The following is a 19649-nucleotide window of genomic DNA, read 5'->3' as shown; positions in this document are numbered from 1 at the left end:
ACTGCACACTGGGTAGTTTAAAAGGCCGACAGACAAAAACTCGTTTTGATTGTAATTTTTTTATTTTCTTATTGCAGATTTCTCATTAAATAGCTGTCATAATTTTTTTTTTTTTAAACATGAGATAAAAATATGTTCCATTGCAGTAAGTACAAGCACACGAGTAAACAACTCCCACAGCAGGGTTTTCAAACACAAAAATCCAGCACACGACAGTAAACCACGCTACAGGAACTGGTAAAAAGAGGAACAACTTAGATACAAAAACATTTAGAGAAAAGCTTCTCGCTTCAAAACTGCCCATCAAGTTAAATTGTTTAAAAATAACAACTATTCAAAGATATGAAATGGCTCAAATAATCAACTGAAGCTGAAATTGTTAAAACCTCTCCCTGTGTGAGGAGGAGTTGTCATATTATGTGCAAACATCATGTGCCTGTGTATTTAGGGCATTTGCTCAGAAAGTTAATTGCTCAATAGTTTTTTCTTAACACCCTGTTGCACTTAAAGATATTTCATTATTTACACTATATACAAACATGCACTGTCATATTTGCATACCCTCCAACAGTCGATGGTGTTGCTTGTGCTTCCATTACTGAATCCTCGCACTGTAGACTGGTCTTAACAGAAACTTGTAGGAGAAAGCAAGTTGATGTAATGAGATGAACATATTGCATTTGTTGTTGAGCAGACATGTGTCTGGTGTTCACACTAAAACAACAATCTGTCAACCGCTCACAATGACTCACACACTCAGATTAGCAATGACCGTGTATCAAGCTTAATATTACCCTTAGCTTTCAAAAAACTTGCAACTTGCTTTAAATGTATGGAACTTGTAGTTTTATCTGGGTAAAATTAATTATAAATGTATTAATTATCAATTAATAGGCCAAATAGAATGTTGCAACTAAAAACAAAAAGGACCCCTCACTTCCTAGATCCAAGATACAGCCTGGAGCTTATGAAGTGAAAAATTGTTTTGTTGATTTTAAGTGCTTCAGTAAGTGGGCTGTCATATCTCGAGTACAAAGAAATGTTTATCTTTTTGATGTAAAACTACTTAATTGTGAAAACACCAGGTTTTTCTGACTCCAGCAGACAATAATGAATGTTGACCAGCAGATGTCAAATACTCTGAGGTCAAACTGTGACAAGTAAACGCTGTGATTCAGTGCCGTTCCCTTTTTAGAGAAAGCAAGGCACGCTGGAGGTCATGAATGGACACAACAGACCAATGGAGTCGCAGCACTGGTGCTCAATTACCTTTCCTCAAAGAAAAATGAAATGTTAAAAAAAAAGAGGAATAAAAGCGGAGAATCCAAGGCATTCAGAAGACACAAAAGAGTAAAGAAATGATTGTTAGTACATGGCGAGAAACCGAATCGTTTTATCTTAAAAGCATTTTGTGCCATTATAGATTGAAGGAAAAATGTGTTGGATTTAAAAAGGCTTTTAGATTTATTTATGACAAAGAAGGGCCTTGAATTCTCCTCTTTCAGTCCTTCCCTGTGCTATTCTCTCATAAAGAGAGACCCGCAACTGTTTTGGATCAGTATCTCTACTTTGCTTTCTATTCCCTCCTCCAGGATCAGGACATGTCCCTCCACCCTCTGGTGTTCACGCCTCATGTAAATGCAGGATTCTAAAGGATATCCAGTGTAAGAAAAGTCAAAATGGGAAAATACAGTGTTTTCACAGGATTAATTCACAAAACAGGATGTAATCGTGTCCATCAATGTTCATTCCCCGTCAGTTACGTGGCAAACTGTTGATAAAATGCCAGTTTGACCCTCTCGATGTGGTGGCACAGCTTGATGGCCGGTCCCAGCTTCAGGTCCATGCACTCCTGCACCGTCGGGAGGTTCAGCAGGAGCAGAGCTTGTCCGTCAATCTCCTATAAACACATACATCTATATGAGAAGCATATCCATTTATAGTTTGTTATTGGCTAAACTTTCTCTAGTGGTTTTGATGGGTGACTGACCGTGGATATAATACTAGTGCACTTATTGCAGTATAGAGTGGAGCAAGCTGTCATCCTGAGAGGCCAATAATTCTGTGAGTATTTCTTACCTGGTCCAAGAAAATCCTTGCAAGAGGTGCACAGTCAGTGCTCCTGATGAAGCGAACTACATCAGTAATGCTCCACTCCAGGGGGCTGGTGTCCAAACACAGCTTCTGAGGAGGCTCAGTCTTTGAGGTCTATAAACACAGAGATGAGGTGAGTCAGACAGAGGCTCAGAGATCTCACAGCCTAAGTGGAAAAACTCAAAGCATGTTTTAACCCTTACGATTGATACTGAGAAGAGAGAAAACTTTCACAAAGAGAGCACTGATTGCTTGAGTCTTGATTTCAACATAAACTGAGTTCAGGGCACAGAGAAACAGCTGTAATGAGGATTATGTTGAAGGATGATGGAATAGAGCATAACAAGTTGGAAACATCATTAACTCCACCGAGGACATATTTTCACCTGTCCCTTTGTATTTGTCATTTTTCAGCAGGATTACACATAAATTACAGAATCGATTTCAAGAAGTAGAAGGTGGAAGAATTGTACATGGACCAAGAAAGAGCCCATTAAATTTGACCCAGATCAGGTTATTTTTGAATTTCTTTAACAATGTGAGATTAATGCATTTGACGTTTTTAACAATTTCCCAGAGAATAATGCATGGATTTTTATTTATGGATATACAAATTTACACTATTCATATTTATGAGTGTGTGCAATCTTGTTTCGTAGGGGGTATGCTTTTTTTCTGCAGTAATAAATATGGTGAGGATCTGCACAAAGGGACTCAGCCAAGAACATATTTTTACTACTTTCTTTTACATTGCGAGATACCTCCTGCTAGAAAAGTAGACTCTCTCATTCAATATATTATTGAGATGAATAAGTTGGGCTGTACATTTAATGGGTCTGGGTGCAGAGCTGATCTAGCTGTAATATTTTCGTATTCCTCACAGAGATACTGTTTAGAAACACCGCTATCAAAAACACAGATATTATATAAATATTTGATAGTGTTTGTACAAATGTATTGTCAGGGCACACAGCTTTTTCTTTCTTTACTTTAAACACCTTTGGTGAGGGAGGGCGGTTCTCATCATCAGAGAAAGAGGGTGAGCGTGGTTTCCGGCGTCGGCGTGTGGGCCTGGGTGTCGCTGGTGGGGAGGGGGAGGGTGTGGTGGGCTGAGACTTCCCAACAGATTGTTCAGAATCATCCTGGAGATCGTCCTGCAGCTCTGAGCCGGAGTCTTCACTCAGAGAATCGTCTTCATCTAAATCCTCTTCCTCTCCACTGCCCTGCAACCCAAAGATAAGGACAGCCATAAATAAATCCAGTATAGTGACACAGATTAAAATAAGTACCAAAAGTAGAAATACTAGTTTAACAATGATGACACCTACGAATTCCTGTAATATAATGCTTCATGAAGAGAATGTGTGCGTTACCTGTGGAGAACCAGCAGGTGTGTTATCCACGGAGGCTGAGGAGCGTCTCTTCTTATGGACAAAGAGCTGCTTCCTCCTCTTCCTCTTCCTCCCTCTTCTCTTCACTCCACCCTCCAGGTTGGAGTGGCCCCCCGGTGGACGGCCCACACGTTTACTCTTCTTCTTACCATAGTAATATGCTGGAGACAAGAGGACAGGCTTATTTTGTTGCATCTTAATGCCTGAAGGATTTTAATATAGAATTGAGAGACAGATGGGAAATTTACAGCAGGGCCAAATAAATAAATCACACTATGTTTATTCTTTAATATGTACATTCTCAATGGGAAAAGTATTATTAAATAAGATGATTGAGGGAGTCTGGAGAGCACATGGTGTCAGGATTATCATGAAAAGTACAAGACAAAAGAGACAAAAATCGTACGTGTGTTACTATCATCAGTTTTTGAGCCAGAGAGAAAACCAAACGCCCCTGACCTGCCAGACATTCTGTATTTAGGATCCAAACCCCACCAGAGAATGATGCAGTTCATATAAGCTGCACTGAGTTTGTGTTACTGTCCCCAACAGGCAAGCATATTTTTTTCATTTTCCCAGATAACAAGCAGTCTGTTAGAAGATGTATGAACACACATGCATACATACATAAATGTACATGTGTGTATTTCTTGTGCATGCCTATTGCAGTTTCTAAATCATGGGTTCTATCCCTCTGCTTCACATAATTTTTTTTAAGAATGCATCTACACATTGATTTTTTCTACTCATGAGCAGCTTGACTGAAAAGAACTGGACGTGTCTGAACAAAAAAATACTGAATGAGCTGTGAGCCGAATGAGAGGAGAGAAAAGAAAATATTCATATTTCCAACCAACCGATAATCAGTAACTAGATGTTATGTTTATCGTCCGTTGATCATGTGACAAATCATTTAAAGGCTCAACAATCAGCAGTGTGTATTTGTGTAAAGCACGTACTGTATTTGGTCTTGGTGAGGACAGAGCAGTTCTCAGAGCAGCGCTCCAGAACCATGCGAGGTCCAAACAGGTTTGGGCAGCACTCCAGCTTGATGCAGGTTAACCTGCAGAAGTCGGCCACACGGTCTGCAGTGCGCACTATCTCCACAGTGGCCCGGTAACTCTTCCCCTTGTACCTGAAATGTGAGTAAAAGCAACGTTGAGTAGTGAGCAAATTATGATAAATATGTTACAAAGTATTTCCAAAGATGAAGATATGACTCTTCCCTCTGATAATCATGTCTAACAAATACAGTAGTTAGAACCAACAAGAACTAACACCTGCTAAGTAACACTGCTAAATATAGGCTGAAATGTAGTATCAGATATTTATTCCCTGTTGTGCATTTAAGAATAATTGTAATCCAAAATGGGTCCTGAAATAGAGCAGCTGTGAACACTTGTGCTATCCCTGCCAGTTATCTAAAGACGGGAGAAATTCTATCTGAGGATTAAATGGTGATTCCACTCACTTTGCTTTGAGTGTCTCTCCATAGCCCTGCCAGCGGCTCTCCTGGTCCAGCTGCAGCTCTCTCAGCACCCGGCTTGGCTTGTACGCAGAGTTTATCAGCAGAGTCAATACCTGGGTGTGAGACATGCACAGGAATGCAACACGTATCGGTTAATTGTGGGTCGGAGGGTTAGTGGCTACTTTTGCTAGCAAACACTGATATGAGCTTTTGAAAGATATATCAAATCAGTGTTTATGTTTTCCAATATGGACAGAAAGGTAACATTTATTTTACTGAATAAACAGTGCAATAAAGATGTGCATTTATGTTTACCTTACATGTAAAAATAGGTTTATTTTTCTTAATTCATGCTCAGTATATTTGGTTGTATATGTGTTTTTATATTCACAATTATTTATCATTACGTTTATGGTTAACTGTTATATATCAAACCTCAATTTGAGAAAACATTTAGGTTCAACTTCATCTATCTGTAAAATGGTACATAATATATGATAATTTGCTATGCAAAGTCATGCCACAAGCATTGCTAAACAATGCTGACAACCATACCACTGTGATGTATGATTGAGTGGAAGTTTTTATGTTGTTATCTACACAGTAAACCTGTGGGCAGGCCCTCTCACCTCTTTGAGGACGAGGACACAGTTTCCAGGGCCGATGAACTGAGGCAGCTCAGCGATGCGACCTTTGTTGAGGTAGGGCCCAGAGAAGCAGCGGTGGTTGAAGTATATCTTGGGACAGCTGTATTTCCCGTTTCCATATCCTGCACGGGGATACAAAGATAGATACATATGATGGGACAACCACAGACAGCCAGTAGATATAATACATATCACAGTTTGGGACTTTTCAGGGACAACTGACACACCACTCACCTGTTTCTGACTGGTGGGCCAGCTGCTGCCTTATAGCGTCAGGTGTCATAGACTTTGGTAGATTTCGGCTGTGAAGAGATGAAAACTGAGTCAGATGCTGAGAGGTTGTTGGGCTCGCTCCTCTTAAACTAATAAACCAACCAATGCCCACACCCCCCCCTCTTATACTCACTGTTTTTCTGGCTGCACGACAGCAATCTTCCTTTCTTTCGCGACTAATAACAAGGAAAGATTAATGAGTGCTCAGTCACTCATTTGATATTGTTAAAAAATAACAAAGCATTGGATACAGACTTGTTATGGGAGGTGTTTTAAGAGGACGTTGCGTACCTGTGGGTTTGATGGGATGGACGAGTGGATAGCCGTTTGTCTCACACCAGCTGATGGGGAAGATGTCGAGAGAGTCCACATGAACGATCATCTCTGGCATGGGCTGCTTCAGCCCTGGACAAACACACACACACACACACACACACAGAGCTGCTCAGAAATCCATCCAGTTCACACAAAGCAGCACTAAAAATATCACAGACTACATTCTTATCCAAGCAAGTGGAGTATGAAGTGTATAGTGACCCAAATGGTCTCCCAATAAGTGAATGATTTGCTACAACTGGCAAGATCATCCATGTCGTAACACACAATTTTACTTTGATATTTCCACAAAGTTTTCAACATTAATATACATTTCCATAGCTTAACAATATTTACACATCCCGAAGGCTCCAAAAAAACCCAGTTATCTTTAGCAGCTTCTTTTTCTGGAAGAGATTAATGTTTTCTGCTCCTCTCACTGAGATTTGTTGAAATTCTTATTTACATAAATGCTTGTGAAAGTTTTAACATCTTGGAAGTAAAAAGCTGAACACTACCAGCTGGTGTCTGAGAGGTGTGATTTCTATCTGGGCAGCTACGAAGCTGTGATTAGATCCACAAAGGTTAATGTTTGACATATCATTGACACTCATGTGTGGTTGGATGGCAGATTAATCATTCTTTTTTAAATCTATTCTAATCTAGTAAAAAAACACTTTCTTTCAGTATCTCCTCTCACCTTCCAGACTGAGCCAAATGTACTGGCCTTTGACCCGGTTGACTGTTGCCACATGAATGTTCTCAGGTGACAGCGGGTTGACAGCCTCCAGTTTCATGGCCTCTTTGAAGCTGTGTTCACACTGCTCCTGGCAGGTAAACAAAGAGGGAAAAACCTTGTGAGCACCGTCTCACAGCAGTTTGTGTTGGGTGATTTTTATCCACTAGGAAATCACCACAGAGTCAGTGGTACTTCACGCTAGAGAAATATGTTCTCATCTCTAACATCTGTTACATCGGAAGTTCAGCCCTGAACTGCTACTGCACCAAACCAAGCTGTTAACATTATAATAATGAGCACATAGCACTACTTTAAATTCTGATGCTATTCTTTTATAGGAATATTTTATTTTTCTTTTATTCATCCGGTCATTGGCCTTTCTCTTTACTTTTCCTCACATCCAATCTGAACCGATAAAAAAATCATATTTTATTTCGTTCACTTATTTAGAACTATCTATCTGAAATGCTGCATGGATATTGCAATTCAATAGCAAACAGGTTTTAGCTTGGACAGTAGGATAATGGTGATTAAAAATCCAATATATTTCTGAATGCCCACTACAGCCATATAATAATATCATTGTAAAAATAAATGTATTGTCACATTTTGACAGTGACAGGTGGAGAATATAAAATACGCTATGAGATGTTAAATAGCTTCTCTTGTATGACTCATGTTTGCACAGCCCAGGTTAAGTTTGAGTCCACATAGTTCTTTATCCTGTTATCAGTTTGGGACAGGAACATGCTTTTTACTGAAGTGGGACCATTGTAACTTGTACTGGGTAAAACACAGGTTGACTTACAGTTGGGAAGCAGTGCTGAGGAGCTGCCTCAGCCTCACACTGCTTCAGGTAATCTGCCCAGTCAAAGTCTGGACCCTGGTATCCTGCACATGATGAAATAGGGAAAGAAAACAGAAAGAGATAAGAGAAGAGAAAGGGAGATAAAGGAAGCAAACAAAGCCAAGGAGAGAGAGGCAAAGACAACACAAGTTATTTAATCAGGTCATTCCTTAGAGGCAATTGGTAAAGAAGGTCGTAATCAAGGGACAATGTTTGACAGAGCAGACCTGGTGGGGGGCTGAGAGGGAGTCCATTTTTGAGGCTCCACTGAGTAGGGAAGATCCCTGGACTGTCTCTGTGACACAGGAAGGAGCGTCCTGCACCTTCTGACTCCTCCATACCACAAAGATCATCCATCGTCACCAGGAAGTACTGCTCACTGAACACCTGAAGAAGAAGAGAGGAGGAAATTACCTAACAGATAAGGAAAGGAGCAGCAATGCTTCCTTATTATCTCATTTAGCAGAGGAAACACTAAACTGTCTTTTATGAAAGGAGAGGAAAAAATGCCATCCCACAATTCATTGCAGCAGCAACCTTGTCTTTGAACCTGGATAGACCTAAAAACAGAATGACTATTTAATTTCCTGACACGATCCAGAAGTGATGTGAATCCTCACATTTGTCTGAGCTCCTAATTTCTTCTTTGTCAAATCTTTCCAGTCAGGAGTCACAGTGAGCAACAAACAAATTGGATAGTTCACAATATCATCATCAGAACTAAATACAGTATAAAAGTCATTTTAATCTGCTGACGTTTAAGTTGCTGAATGCAGGAACAAAAGCTCCACTAAAGAAATATATAAAAGCAGGAAACTATATACTCATGTCTGAGCATAATTCACCTTGGTAGTTCGCTTTTTTTTCTATTTAATTATTATTTCAATTACGAAGATATCTCTGCTTGTAAATTAGTATGTTATTTCAACATGTCAGTCTTGTTGTTCATTCCGTGGTTAAATGTTCCCTCTGTTTAAACTAAAACAATCTGTTATAGGAGGTGTCATTCTGTTTCTGACAGGACATTTTTCTGGACTTGTGCGAGAACGGCACTGTACCGAACATATTTAGTTATAAATAAAGTTGGTTTAAAAAAACAACAATGTTTAAATGGAGTCAGGTTTTCTCTGCAGCGTGGTTCTCCTTTCCTAACTCCTTACAGCTTCTCCTTCACATCTTTCCTTGACCTCATGACATTTTTCCATCGGGGTCAGGGAATAGTGGTTAGCAAGGAGATTATTTAGACTTTTCAAATGCAGCCTTGAAGTAGTTCCAAAGTGACAGCTTTAAAAATCTGAATTCAAATGAATTTCAGCCATGCTGAAGAATGTGGGTCGACCTTTTCTTAGCTACAAAATAAAGACAGTTCAGTAACAAGATAGAAAGCGCAAATGTCTACGGCCAACAAATAGCAAACAGGAGAGTAAAAACATAGCAGCATAGCAGAGACAGATTTCATAGGAAAGGCTGTTACCTTGGTGACAGTGGCAGGCCTAATGGAAATAGGAGCAGCAGGGTCAGCAGCCTCCAGTTTCATGCCTTCCTTGAAACAATGAGCAGGGATGGCAGGCTGATCCTGAGACAATACACACACACACACACACACACACACACATTGAGTCATTCTTAAACAGCACAGCACTCAGATGTTTCAGCGCCCAGTTTGGAGGTGTCACAACTCTTTGCAGTACCTTACTGAGCTCAGCAGTCAGAGCGTCATCCTGAGGCAGGTCACTGATCCTCTGCCTCACCTCCTCCCACTCCTCCTCTGTCCGCAGTGCCAGCAGATCTGAAACCAACAAACACACACAAATCAGCTGCCGAAAAGAGCACAACCTTGACTTACTCACCACTGCGGTATTATTTTATTAGCAATGAGCTACAAATTAGGAAAACATCCAACAGAACTAATTCTCCTTTGCACACCTTCCTATTTTAATTTACTAAACCTGTTGGTCTGGATTATATCTGATATCAGCCTGTTCCTATCGACTCCTCTAAAACGGTTCCCTGCAATTAATTAAAACAATGTTGTCCTTCACAATTTCACAACCATTAAACACACAGACTTCTTATCACAATGCGCTAGGTACCAGCCGGATTTATAAACAGGACAACGTGTAGAATTAATGAAGCTGAACTTTGGTTGTTACCTTTGATGGATTTAAAAATACTTTATTTTTTCCCTATTATTTTGTGAAATAAGAAAATAACACACAAACAGGCTGACCTGAAGGTTTACCTTTAAGACGATGATTTCAAATCCCTTTTACTGCTCAGTACATTCTGTCATCACATTAATCAAAGAATTGGCAGATTGTAGCCATAAAACAATGATCCATCTCATCATTCATAGAAAATCTGTTTCAAGGTGTAATGGGGCACCATTCCATTGTGAATATTTGTCTCATAACAGCACCTCACATGTGAATACACATAATGAAAGGACATATCTGATTGAGAAAGAAGGAATAAACATGGGATTTTCAATAATTAATATTTAAACATTAGACCTGTAGCAGTGATTATTTGTAAATGACAGAGCATAATAGATAAAATAGGGTTATACTGAATAATTGGACATGTTACACATTCATGATTTACACATGCATTTTTTGTGTCCTTCAATCAGAACGCCTGCTTTGACAGTAAACATCATTTCCTCTGCCAAGGAGGTTATGTTTTCATCTGTGTCTGTTCGTTTGTTTTGTTTTTTACATTCTCACTGACTTCCAAGGGAATCCTTCATGGATCTTGATTTAAAAAACAGGGATATTTGGGGGACTGATTTCTACCAGCGTGTGCATTTCTCTGCAGCTTCATGCGATAATTGTGTTCTCTGCGGGCCCCTCTGTGTGCTGGGCCCTTGGAATCTTCCTAGCCCCCCCCCCTACACCTTGACAGAAATATGCGCTCCACTGAGTGCCATTCTTCCTTTTGTTTCTAAATATATATATATGTGATCTGTGTCAGAGCCACTGACCTGAGGGAGGCCTGAGGGTGCAGCTGTGCTCTTTGGCCCAGCCCGGTGGGTGGAGGCGTGGGTGGAGGTAAAAGAGCCAGACGGTTGCAGGTGTGCCTGGCAGCCCCTCTGTGCCAAGCAGACGCAGCTTCAGTCGCCCTCCGACATTCTCTTCCACCTCTGCAGCCCAGGCCAGCCCTGAGTCAGCGATGTCCTGGAGCTCCACGTAGCAGCCTGCGCACAGCAGCTCCACTGGGTCCCTGCCACGCTGGGGCTGTGTGGGGGGGGGTGAGGGACGGTAAATGAGAAGGTAGCAGCAAAACACTTACAGGAAACCCGCAAAATACAAACATCTGGACAAGTATTTAAACTGGGAGAAAACAGTCAGCACACTAAGGTATGGTCGCTGATTGCTATCTAATGGCTCTAAAAACACACTGGGTGCTTCATGATAGACTTCTTTATTCAGTTCACATTTATTCCACCATTTTACATTGAGAATTATAAAGTCTTTAAATGCTTGGAGATTTTAATCTAAACTAAAATAATAAATCATGACATGCAGCACAGTGAGTGTGTGTCTTTGTTTCTGTTTGTGTGACAAAACTGAAGAGTCATGGCTCTGATCACCTGAGGGTAAAAACTATCAGCTTGCGGATTCTCTTGTCATTTCTGTTTTACCAAACTTGCGTCAAACACTTGCGTTATTGGGGTAAGCATGTCTGACTCTATTGTCTTCATATTTATCATGCGAGTAGTAACAGAGGCGAGTAGTGATAGAGGCACAGCCATAGAAAAAGACAAAAGCTAATGTTGCATCTTGGGTATGAGTATATTCTAAGGAGGGACAGCCGCTTTGTTTCCCTGCCTTACCAGTTCCAGTAGGTTGGCAGGCGCGCTGCACTCCTCAGCCAGAGCCTTCTCCAGTAGAGCCTCCCAGTCCTGGTGCTTCTCACGCGCACCTGAGGTGGATCATACACACAAAGCATTTAGTTGTATTAAAGGATACACAAAAAATGACAGAAAATGCACTTGAACATTTTAACTCTGTTATATTTAATAAATTTAACGATAAATACTTTTAATGATTGACGTTCACATAATCCTTTTTAGCTCCGCAACGGAGGTTTTATTTTGTTTTGTTTGCTTGTTTTTGTCAGCAGGATTACGCCCATACCGATTTCCATGACATTTTGTCGAGGGGTGAGACATAAGAGAATAATTTATGTTTCTTGATGAAAAGTCAGAAATATTTAGGGGACTTATATTTATAAGTGTGTGCATTTTGGTGCAGATCCAAATAAAAATCTGGATCTAGTGAATTGAAATGTTTTATAAGGGGACTGTTAAGTCTTGGCAGAGGTATGCACACTATGGCATTTTTAATTAGTTTCCATGTCATGTGACCCACACAATCCAAACCAAAACTAAATTGCATTATTATTGTATTTCTTTATTAAGATGCAACTCTTTTTATTTCCTCCACCAAGAAGGCTATGTTTTCATTGCCATTTTTTGGCTGATCTTTAACAGGATAACTCAAAAACTACAGAACTGATTTCCATGAAATTGTGTCGAATGGTGGAGCATGACCAAAGGAGGAGCCCATTACATTTTGGAGCCAATTCAGATAAGCAGGCAGATTCAGAAATTGCAAGATAGGGTGTCTAACTGGTCAGAGGTATGTGCTCTATAAGGGCCCTTCTAGTATAATGTAATGTAATCACACAGCTCTCTAGGACATATACCTTGCTACTTATTGATTATCCATTGGTGGATTACAGCCCAACCATTAGCCTACGTCTTACAGCTAAAAAAAACAAAGACACCCTGCCAACACAAGCCATGCCTCACCCTCAGGGGCCTTCATGGTCTTTCCATGTTGGCGGCTCCAGCCCAGTGGGTGGAGGTCTGCCGTCATGAGATCACACCAGAAATCTGCACGCCGGTCATCTTGGTAACCCTCGTAGCGTAGCAGCAGCAGCTGGCCGCATGTGGTGATGATGTTGGCGACCCAGTAGGGGCTGTCGGGCTCTGAGCGCACACACACCTCCAGCTTCATGCCTGGAGTCAGACCTGTCTGCAGACCCTGGTCCACCTGAGACAGAGACAGAGGATCGGAGAAACGTGACGTCATTAAACCAGGTTTTCACATAAATAACAATGTACCCTGTGCTACTATTTGGTTTAATTTCAAGTGTTTAAACCGATATTTGTGGAAGTTTTGTTTCAACTGGTGTTGCAACATGCAACCTTTGTGTTCAGCTGTTGACTTTCTGATTGGATGCTGCTAAAGCTGTTTCATTGGAACCTGTCAACACTTTATTAGGGACTTCACCTGATTGCACATTATGTGCATTTGAGTCATGCTTTCAGATTTATTTAATTTAATACATACTTTGAAACTAACAGGAAATGACATGGAACTAAGAACTTCACACAGTAGCTGTATAAGCTTATCAAGAGACGTGAGTTGGCTGCGATCATAGTCAAGACCCACATGTTTGAAGGCGTGATGGGGCACGGACACGGTTCCAGTCTCCTCCAGGTATTCATCCCAGTTAAAGTCACATACATCCTGAGCAGAGTCTCCATCTGACACAAACGTACAAACACACACAAACACTCCTCCTTTACAACCCGCTTCCCAACATTTTATCTTGCCCATTTCCCGCAGCTGTTCACAGAGCGCTTCTTTCTTACCAGACTCCAGTGACTCCTGACTCATGCTGGTGCCCCCTCAAGGCCGAGACGGGGAGCTCTGAGGAGAGGAACAGAGGAGGATTATCATTATCATCCCATGAGAGTGAAGGAAGAAGCACTCGACCAAAACCCTGATGCCACAGAGGAGAAAACACAGAAATGAAAATACAGCAGTGAAGCACCCTCGTCACAGCCTTACGTTTATCAGTAATCTCTGAGCGCTGCTACCGATTAGAGCTAGAAGATTAATGAGACAGGTTCTATCGCCAGCTGGCTCAGCACTTCACAAGCCAAACTGTATCAGCAAAAAGTTCCACAAAGAACTGGAAACCATGATCAAGAGTTACTGCGGCTGCCTCGTTTAAACTCTGGGTGAAGGAAGTGCTCTCCGGGATTCCATTAGAGAAGCCGAGATGCAATCCTGACACCACCCGGGACAAATCTATTAAAACATGGTCCCGCTTTTATAGAATTTGTTGAGAGTATTTCCCTTACTGGGGCCAGCTTGAGCAAAGGATGAACAATGTTATAGAATATTACTATCTTAATATTACACAATGTATATAATCATATCAGAAACCCAATCATGTAGATTTTTCTTTATTTTCTCTCAGAATTCCTGACTCTCTTTTTTCCCACTATATCCTTGGTTATGTTAGAAGAGGGTTCTTTCTGTACTACAACATTTAAGTGTATCTGGTTTTTATGCTGCATTTTGCAACCTGAAATTCTATAAATGAAGTACTCAATTTTTCTATAATAGTCTGTTATTTTAAAGGTTCAGTGTGTATAATTTAGTGAAATCTAGTGGTGAAGTTACATGTTGAAGCTGAATACCCTTCACCTCACTCTCCCTTTCCAAATATGAAAGATAACTTGTGGACTCATTCAGTTGTCATAAAAACTCAAAAGGCGTTTAGTTTGTCCAGTTTGGGCTACTGTAAAAAACATGGCGGCCTCCATAGAGGGGACCCCCATCCTGTAGATAGAAAGTATTTAAATATAAAGGGTTCATTCTAGTTCTAGTAAAGAAAACCACAATTCACCCAATTTAGATGAAACACACTAGTGAAAACATCACTAGGATTATTTTATATTCAATATCTGCCAATAGATCCCATTCACCCAAATCTTACACAATGGACCTTTAAAAAGTCAACATGCAAATAAATGCACAAACCAGCAGTGATGGCATTCATTAGTAGGAAAGCAAACTAATTCAACAGCTTTAACTTTAAAAAAATCTACTTCAAGGGCAGATATTAGCATTTGTTTGAATTCCTCGGCTATTTTAAAATCAAGGACGGCTGGGTTTTCATAGAAGATCTGTTCAGATACCAATTCTTTGTTTAAGTTATAACATCAATATTCAAGTGCTTGCATCTGGTCCCGGTCTCAATAAATACAAAACAGAAGTAGTGAATAAAATTACAGATTACATCCTGCTGACTGCAATTCATTAGGGCAGCACAGGCTACCACCTAAGTAACACAGCAGATGGTGCGAGATGGGGAAATATATTAAACTATGCTAATCTCATCCTGCTTCATCTCTACTTGTGAGACTCAACATCTAATACCTTTTCCTGACCCCATGTAAAGACTCAAACGGCGCCTTGACATGAATGTGGACACACACATCAAACTCTGACACATCAAACTGAAGCCGCAGCATTGTGACAAGCTGGTGAAATAAGTTCATGCAACAAGAGAGGGGGCCTGAATGAGAAGGAAGGGAACGCTGGGCGTGAAACAGTGGATAGATAGAGCGGTGTATGGGATGCTGAGGAGAGCTGCTCTGTCACGGCGGCTCCATTCAGCCGGCCTGTCAGGCCCGTCTTTGTCACGTCTGACATCTCTATTAAAAGCAGGGCCGCCATCGGAGTGCACCCCCTCCCGTCCACCGGACTGCCGCCGCGACCCCCGTGCTCTGTCGGGATCAGCGCCGCCTTTCACCCCTCGACCCTGCCCCAGACTCCCTCTGTCTTTCTGACCCCCCCCTCCCTCCGATACACACACACACACACACCAGAGGGCCTTATTGTCCCCGTGGGTCACACTCCTCGCACAAGAGTGGATAAAAAAAGAGAGCATTGGAGTCAGTATTAAAAATAGAGCTCAAGTCAAGAAACTTTATGTGACGCCGACACATCATTTATGAATTCATGATACAATTTCTACCTCTCATATAAATCCCTGTGACCTTCTATAATCAGTTCTAAGGTGATTCCATGTTTGTGAATCTTTTTCATGCAGTTTAAATAAAAGGTAACTGAATAAATCCTTCTCAATGACACCCTATGTTTAGGTAATGCCTCCTACATGACGGACTGATTGCAAAACTTCTGACAACTACTGAAAACTTTCAACATTTCTTCTGACTTTGACTTCGCTAGCCGAAGCTACAACGTTTCCACAGACCTCCACCTTGCTGAACAGCCCAAGAAGAAAAGCAACTTCCCCTATTTCATGCAGAGTAAGTGTGTGGACCCCAGCGATCAGCAGTCTGCCTGAATCGTTCTGCACCACCCGAGACTCTGACTGAACCGAACAGCAAAAGGGCCAAATGTGAACGCACCCACGCACACAAAACAACAACTGAGATCCACACTACATCCTCTATACAAGCACTTACTGAATTATATTCTCATCAGCACTTAGCATGCGACAGAGCGTTTCTAAACAAGCCTTCCTGAACGTCCGAGGTCCCTGGGCGGGAAATGCAATTTTATAAAACGCGCATCGCAAATGCATTGTACGACTACGCCAGGAAACAGAATCAAAGTAAGCTTTCAATAAATCTAAATGATCTGCTGAAACCTTTCCCCAAACACTATTTGATGGCATCCGCTGATCACCAGTGGTCGACTTCACATCATAAGCAGTAATGTAGTGGAAAATGTGTGCGCACTCCTCTTTGTGTCCTCTCAAATATAACAACCTGTTTTCAGAAAAGCAATTTTGATATAATTTCAATGGTTTCCATAAAGTTTGGTATAAACTTATAGCACTAAATGGCGATGATAAATCCAAATCACAGAACACATTCTTTCTCATGGATTGCTGTTTAGCTACACTATATTGTTTGAGTTTTATGGATCTATAGGTTTTAAGAAATCAGTCTTTGGTATTTCTGCCTTCTCCACAATACACAAGGAAGTGGAAAGAAAAGTTGTGTTTGTCACTCACATCATTGAAACCTACCTTTGAGAAATCTGCAGCGTATTTTCGTTACAGAAACTCTGTCCACTGAATTTTAAATAACCAGCAGACCTCCCTGTGAATAGTCTTCATGGGGACTATCTCAAGTTCCTCCTTTGAAAAGTGTCTTTCATCTATGACAGAGACATTGTTTCTAGAAACTGATGTGATTCAACAGTAGCTGAAACCTAATTGTATCTGTCAACACTGTGAGGATTTTTCTTTTATCATTTTTACACACTTCTGTATAATTTTCATCAATAGCAATATAACAAAAGCCAAATCAATATGTATTTATATAATGTTTATGCCTTGTAAAATGTGTTTGCTGATTTTATATAGAAGAGCAGATAAACATATTGCTCCTTCCTACTGCTTTTCAGACAGAAGATGAAATGTTAATCCATGATACTTAACATTCAGGATGTAATGTTTTCCTTGTTGTTTTATCTTTACTATGCTGCCGATTATCCATATTGTGATCTTTTTCGACAATCTTTTGAAATTGTATCTTTTAAAAGCTATAATGCATGATTGATCTACCTCAGACTTATTAAATGTTTATAAGTGTTTGCCATTCTCTGCTCATAAAGAGTTTTAAACCACAACCTTCACCCAGAAGCCAAAATCTGTCTTTATATTTAAAATTAATTATATTCTGACATGTATTATGATAATTATCGATAGACTGATATGAACATTTGTATAAAGCTTGAGTAGGCTTTCATCACATGGGCTTCCTGACAATCACATGATACCATTCAGAACCACATATTTAAAGGGGTAGATCACCCGAAAATCAAAATTCCCTCATTATCTACTCACCCCTATGCTGATGGGGGGGTGGGTGAAGTGTTTGAGTCCTCAAAACCCTAATTTACACCGCTATGTCTGCTGTGAACATGGCTCCAGGGGAGGATACCAGAGGACATTTACGCTATAAAACATGATATAAATGGCACAGTTTTGAGTCGAATTTGAATGTTAGGGCTTGAGGACACTTAGATGACACCCCAAGCTGTATGGAGGCATGTCATGTTTTTTTTTCCGCTGTATTTTTTAGGTTTGACCTATACGTAAAGAATTGGTCACCATTTACTTCAGTTGCATCGGATTTGGCTGCAACGCTGTTTACCCTTGACACTCCAAAACCCTTCTCCCACCCCTCTATCGGCTTATTGGCGAGTAGATAATGAGTTTTAATAATTTTAATTTTAGGGTGAACCTTCCCTTTAAGCAGAACAGTGGAGGTTTAATCTCGGGTTTATTTTGCCAGGTCACCTTCCACCTGCCATGGCGACTTAAATGACTTTAAATGCATTAACGTGGACAGCAAAGGGTGGCACCGAAACTGAACCCACACAAAGTTGGCCTCGCTCATCGTGGTCCATCCACCGACTGGAGACCGAACCAGGTTGTTGTTGATCTTCTCCTCCATACACAACAACTCTCTCCCTCAACTGCCTCCACTCAGCTGGGAGACATGCTGCCGGCTGCCACAGGATCCCTCAAGTTGCACAATGGGTGAAGTTGCGAGCCAGAGGCGACGCGGGGCTGCGGTGAGTCAACGCGGAGCATGACAACCGAGGGACGAGCCGGGCATCGGGGTCTGCCCGAGGCGAGGAGCTCCTCCAACAAACCCACTTCTCATTCAGCTGGTTTTTATTTGAGGGAGCGAGCTGTATACGCATGAAATATGCCGAGGTTTCGCGCAACCTTCATTATATATTATATAAGACTTCCACATTAGAAATATTCAACGACTTATTCAAGGGCACATCGCTGCAAATCGGAGCCCGTGTAGTGGAAGCAGCCCCGAGAAGATCGCGCTGCTGCACCGCAGAGATGGGCCATTAACGCGATGGCTTTGCAGAGAGAGAGAGAGAGAGAGAGAGAGAGAGAGAGAAGAGAGAAGAGAGAGAAGAGAGAGAGAGAGAGAGAGAGAGAGAGAGAGAGAGAGAGAGAGAGAGAGAGAGAGAGAGAGAGACTACCGCGGCCACGGTCTTAACTTTCCCACTGAGGAGAACGTGGCAAACGGCGAGAGAGAGACAAACGCAACCAGGCAGATGTGCGGTGAATAAACATGCGGGGCTGGAACGCGTGAGGTCCCGCACACACGGTGAGGGAATAAACAGTACCCCCCCCCCCCCCGAGCCCGAGTCCAGTTAGTGGCAGTCAGGGCTTCGAGCAATAAGAGCAGGCAGCAATAAGGGCGCTTACACTCGACCGAGCCCGACCCGTCTTTTTGAGAGACGGGAAAAACGCCGGATGTGCTCCCGGTGCACCGAACAGCGCCGGGGTCCGCTGACACACAACGTCCCGTACGTGAATATTTAGTCGCCAAATTCGCCTCTTACCGCTAAGTAGTTTTTCCAAGTCGCTTTTTTCGGATGCCGTTCCTCTCCGCCTGCTCGCCAGCAGCTCTGTGAAGCCAGAGCAGACGAGCGCCGGAAGCCCCGGAAGTGTCCTTTTCAGAATATAACGGCCAGGAGCGGCGGTTGGCTTCCGTTACAGTGAAGGGAACTGAACGGGGCTTTCTTTCTGTGGAGGGGGGGGATTGCGATACTTCCGGTGTGGCCCTGCGAGCTTGACGCGCTTCTCGTCCACGACCTCGTTCCAATATGGCACGATGGGCCAGTGCGCATGCGCGGCCGCCTGTGTGCCTGTGAGCCCGGCTACACCGACTTCCATCTTCACACACACACAAACACACACTCACACACTATACACAATACAATACCAACCAACACTCACATCTGTAAGGCGAACAAAAGACAGCAAAAAAAAACAACACATTTATTATTATTTATTATAAACAGAAAGTGATGAGTGGTTTAATGGCGTTTAATGATTCTACACCGGTTGAGCTGTATTAAAATCTCACCGACCCACTTTTGATAAGTGCAGCGTGTCTTTTTTTAACAACAAAAAAAACTGCGCCCTGTGTGTTGCAGTTGCGTTTATATAGTGTTATTGAAAATGACCTCAAATTGCTTTATTCAAATTAATT

The 19649-nt window shown here is 41.6% G+C and overlaps 1 protein-coding gene across 1 annotated transcript; it reads right to left on the bottom strand.

The window, feature by feature from the left end:
• Positions 1-43: 43 nt before the first annotated feature.
• On the bottom strand, positions 44-19065 carry sfmbt1 (Scm like with four mbt domains 1). Its single transcript, XM_061069720.1, has 21 exons — positions 18997-19065; positions 13440-13497; positions 13237-13331; positions 12591-12834; positions 11610-11698; positions 10758-11010; positions 9466-9563; positions 9249-9350; positions 8002-8161; positions 7736-7818; positions 6889-7015; positions 6165-6278; positions 6007-6049; positions 5835-5902; positions 5583-5722; positions 4957-5066; positions 4445-4620; positions 3468-3646; positions 3093-3317; positions 2080-2208; positions 44-1900 (listed from the first exon to the last, which is right to left on the bottom strand). The coding sequence occupies exons 2-21, from the start codon at positions 13462-13464 to the stop codon at positions 1760-1762; spliced, it is 2601 nt and encodes an 866-aa protein (XP_060925703.1). The 5' UTR covers positions 13465-13497; positions 18997-19065; the 3' UTR covers positions 44-1759.
• Positions 19066-19649: the final 584 nt, after the last annotated feature.

This window comes from Limanda limanda, chromosome 4 (genome assembly GCF_963576545.1).
Source record: "Limanda limanda chromosome 4, fLimLim1.1, whole genome shotgun sequence".
Lineage (NCBI taxonomy): Eukaryota > Metazoa > Chordata > Actinopteri > Pleuronectiformes > Pleuronectidae > Limanda > Limanda limanda.
The sequence above is the reverse complement of the archived record's forward strand: the minus strand, read 5'-3'. Positions and strand labels throughout refer to the sequence as shown.

Excerpts from the sequence above, each read along its gene's own strand:
- sfmbt1 (XM_061069720.1), bottom strand. The coding sequence starts at position 13,464 with ATGAGTCAGGAGTCACTGGAGTCTG. Across the intron at positions 12,835-13,236 it reads CCCATCACGCCTTCAAACAT|GTGGACCAGGGTCTGCAGAC; the intron begins GTGGGTCTTGAC and ends TCTCTGTCTCAG. Across the intron at positions 8,162-9,248 it reads GGCCTGCCACTGTCACCAAG|GTGTTCAGTGAGCAGTACTT; the intron begins GTAACAGCCTTT and ends CTTCTTCTTCAG.